A 4,348-nucleotide genomic window follows, 5' to 3' on the forward strand; every position below is an offset into this window, starting at 1 on the left:
TAGTAACCTCACGCTGTCTGTCTTCCATCCAGCAAGACAGTTAAACAGGACAGACTTTACTAGTAACCTCACGCTGTCTGTCTTCCATCCAGCAAGACAGTTAAACAGGACAGACTTTACTGGTAACCTCACGCTGTCTGTCTTCCATCCAGCAAGACAGTTAAACAGGACAGACTTTACTGGTTACTGTTGCTTGCACTTGTGAAACTTTGTAAGTACAGTGTGTAGGAGCTTCTTCTTCCTGCAAAGTGATCTCTAGATGTGTGAATGCATTTCTCTTTTTAGAGTGAAACAGTTTCAACATTAGGCAGGGGAACAGTGTAGCGTACCTCTAACAGTGTCGTGTCAACACCTTGGTGTGAAGAGGTCCAGTAGTTATATACCTCTAACAGTGTTGTGTCAACACCTTGGTGTGAAGAGGTCCAGTAGTTATCAAGTCAAGAGAGGACAGTTCCTTTATAGCTGAGCTTTATTGACACACCACAAATATGAATGGCTAACAGCAGCAGGGGCTGGCTGTGGTGTGTTAAGAGACCACCCTGCTGACTGTGGTGTGTTAAGAGATCACCCTGCTGGCTGTGGTGTGTTAAGAGATCACCCTGCTGACTGTGGTGTGTTAAGAGATCACCCTGCTGACTGTGGTGTGTTAAGAGACCACCCTGCGGGCTGTGGTGTGTTAAGAGATCACCCTGCTGACTGTGGTGTGTTAAGAGACCACCCTGCTGGCTGTGGTGTGTTAAGAGATCACCCTGCTGAATGTGGTGTGTTAAGAGATCACCCTGATGACTGTGGTGTGTTAAGAGACCACCCTGCTGACTGTGGTGTGTTAAGAGATCACCCTGCTGACTGTGGTGTGTTAAGAGACCACCCTGCTGACTGTGGTGTGTTAAGAGATCACTCTGCTGACTGTGGTGTGTTAAGAGATCACCCTGCTGACTGTGGTGTGTTAAGAGATCACCCTGCTGACTGTGGTGTGTTAAGAGATCACTCTGCTGACTGTGGTGTGTTAAGAGATCACCCTGCTGACTGTGGTGTGTTAAGAGACCACCCTGCTGACTGTGGTGTGTTAAGAGATCACCCTGCTGACTGTGGTGTGTTAAGAGATCACCCTGCTGGCTGTGGTGTGTTAAGAGATCACCCTGCTGACTGTGGTGTGTTAAGAGATCACCCTGCTGGCTGTGGTGTGTTAAGAGACCACCCTGCTGGCTGTGGTGTGTTAAGAGATCACCCTGCTGACTGTGGTGTGTTAAGAGATCACCCTGCTGAATGTGGTGTGTTAAGAGATCACCCTGCTGACTGTGGTGTGTTAAGAGATCACCCTGCTGACTGTGGTGTGTTAAGAGACCACCCTGCTGGCTGTGGTGTGTTAAGAGATCACCCTGCTGACTGTGGTGTGTTAAGAGATCACCCTGCTGACTGTGGTGTGTTAAGAGATCACCCTGCTGACTGTGGTGTGTTAAGAGACCACCCTGCTGACTGTTGACCAACGGGGCTGTTTGTGCAGTTTCAATATGAAGTGTTGTTTGGAAATTAACAGAAAATGAGGGCCGATGTTCTGGTCAGAGGCGATAGGAACGGCTTTAAACCATTGGTCAGCATGGTGTGTCGACATGCCTAATGTAACTCCATTTCTAAGTAGAGCAGATTGACGTTACCATGTCGACATGCCTAATGTAACTCCATTTCTAAGTAGAGCAGATTGACGTTACCATGTCGACATGTCTAATGTAACTCCATTTCTAAGTAGAGCAGATTGACGTTACCATGTCAACATGCCTAATGTAACTCCATTTCTAAGTAGAGCAGATTGACGTTACCATGTCGACATGCCTAATGTAACTCCATTTCTAAGTAGAGCAGATTGACGTTACCATGTCGACATGCCTAATGTAACTCCATTTCTAAGTAGAGCAGATTGACGTTACCATGTCGACATGCCTAATGTAACACCATTTCTAAGTAGAGCAGATTGACGTTACCATGTCGACATGCCTAATGTAACTCCATTTCTAAGTAGAGCAGATTGACGTTACCATGTCGACATGCCTAATGGAACTCCATTTCTAAGTAGAGCAGATTGACGTTACCATGCCGACATGCCTAATGTAACTCCATTTCTAAGTAGAGCAGATTGACGTTACCATGTCGACATGCCTAATGTAACTCCATTTCTAAGTAGAGCAGATTGACGTTACCATGTCGACATGTCTAATGTAACTCCATTTCTAAGTAGAGCAGATTGACGTTACCATGTCGACATGCCTAATGTAACTCCATTTCTAAGTAGAGCAGATTGACGTTACCATGTCGACATGTCTAATGTAACTCCATTTCTAAGTAGAGCAGATTGACGTTACCATGTCGACATGCCTAATGTAACTCCATTTCTAAGTAGAGCAGATTGACGTTACCATGTCGACATGCCTAATGTAACTCCATTTCTAAGTAGAGCAGATTGACGTTACCATGTCAACATGCCTAATGTAACTCCATTTCTAAGTAGAGCAGATTGACGTTACCATGTCGACATGCCTAATGGAACTCCATTTCTAAGTAGAGCAGATTGACGTTACCATGTCGACATGCCTAATGTAACTCCATTTCTAAGTAGAGCAGATTGACGTTACCATGTCGACATGCCTAATGTAACTCCATTTCTAAGTAGAGCAGATTGACGTTACCATGTCAACATGCCTAATGTAACTCCATTTCTAAGTAGAGCAGATTGACGTTACCATGTCGACATGCCTAATGGAACTCCATTTCTAAGTAGAGCAGATTGACGTTACCATGTCGACATGCCTAATGTAACTCCATTTCTAAGTAGAGCAGATTGACGTTACCATGTCGACATGCCTAATGTAACTCCATTTCTAAGTAGAGCAGATTGACGTTACCATGTCGACATGCCTAATGTAACTCCATTTCTAAGTAGAGCAGATTGACGTTACCATGTCGACATGCCTAATGTAACTCTTCCCACCATAATTCATCGTTGACTGGATGTTCTACCAGTGGTGTGAGTCTGGTTCATTTCATCCCAGTGTTAAAACCCAATGGAGGTAACTATGACTACAGGATCTGTTATGAAGTGAATCTATGAGAAGGGGTTCTCCACTGGTACCCTGTTCTTTCAGGATGGATCCCATTGGTGACTTACCCTGTGGCAGTCTCCCCCAGACAGAACCTCCTGGATGAAGACTGCAGGGCCGTCCGGTCTATTGGAGCCTCCGCCGATGGTGATGCCCAGACTAGAGGAGCGGGCTACAGAAATCAGCTGGATCACACCCTCTCCTGGGTGACTGGAGACAGGAGGAGGAGAGGATGAGGATATATTATATACTGTAAGACAGACAGACACATACAAACTCTCTCAAATACACCCCCAGTCACAGCAACAGTCACAGATGGTAGAACATAGACACAGGGTGAACTAACTGTACAACCCATTCATACAGTAGATACATCAATGGTTGAACTGTACTATATTGTAGCGAGCTTAACACAACTCCTAGCCACCTTGTCAAGAGGTTTGGATCTCTTGGCGTTATGGCTAAGGTGTTGGGTTGACAGTCGCTGGACCCGGGTCGAGTCCCAGTCGGGGATACCCCCTGAATTAGCTACAATAGCTATACCTGAGGGAGCGCAGTAGAGGGTTGTTGTAGGTGCTCTGAGAGCCAGCAGGACTCAAAAGCAAAGGACTCTGGGAGCGTGACGAGGACCCGGACGATGTACTGTCCAGATATCTGCCTGCTTAGAAAGGAGGAGAGACAGGGAACAGTTAGAGACAGGGAACAGTTAGAGACAGGGAACAGTTAGAGACAGGGAACAGTTAGAGACAGGGAACAGTTAGAGACAGGGAACAGTTAGAGACAGGGAACAGTTAGAGACAGGGAACAGTTACAGGTAACAGTTAGAGACAGGGAACAGTTAGAGACAGGGAACAGTTAGAGACAGGGGACAGTTAGAGACAGGGGACAGATAGAGACAGGGGACAGTTAGAGACAGGGATCAGTTAGAGACAGGGAACAGTTAGAGACAGGGAACAGTTAGAGACAGGGAACAGTTAGAGACAGGGGACAGTTAGAGACAGGGATCAGTTAGAGACAGGGAACAGTTAGAGACAGGGAACAGTTAGAGACAGGGAACAGTTAGAGACAGGGAACAATTACAGGTAACAGTTAGAGACAGGGAACAATTAGAGACAGGGAACAGTTAGAGACAGGGAACAGTTATAGACAGGGAACAGTTAGAGACAGGGAACAGTTAGAGACAGGGAACAGTTAGAGACAGGGAACAGTTATAGACAGGTAACAGTTAGAGACAGGGAACAGTTAGAGACAGGGAA

The 4,348-nt window shown here is 46.0% G+C and overlaps 1 protein-coding gene across 2 annotated transcripts in view; it reads right to left on the bottom strand.

The window, feature by feature from the left end:
* Positions 1–3,753, bottom strand: part of si:dkeyp-72e1.9 (syntaxin-binding protein 4) — a gene marked incomplete at its 5' end in the record, with an annotated part of 54,744 nt that extends 50,991 nt beyond the window's left edge. For both annotated transcript variants that reach the window (XM_055915487.1, XM_055915488.1), the window contains 2 exon segments: positions 3,161–3,302; positions 3,636–3,753. In XM_055915487.1, the coding sequence (XP_055771462.1) occupies positions 3,161–3,302; positions 3,636–3,753 (260 nt within the window).
* Positions 3,754–4,348: the final 595 nt, after the last annotated feature.

This window comes from Salvelinus fontinalis, unplaced genomic scaffold (assembly GCF_029448725.1).
Source record: "Salvelinus fontinalis isolate EN_2023a unplaced genomic scaffold, ASM2944872v1 scaffold_0952, whole genome shotgun sequence".
NCBI classification, from domain to species: Eukaryota; Metazoa; Chordata; class Actinopteri; order Salmoniformes; family Salmonidae; genus Salvelinus; species Salvelinus fontinalis.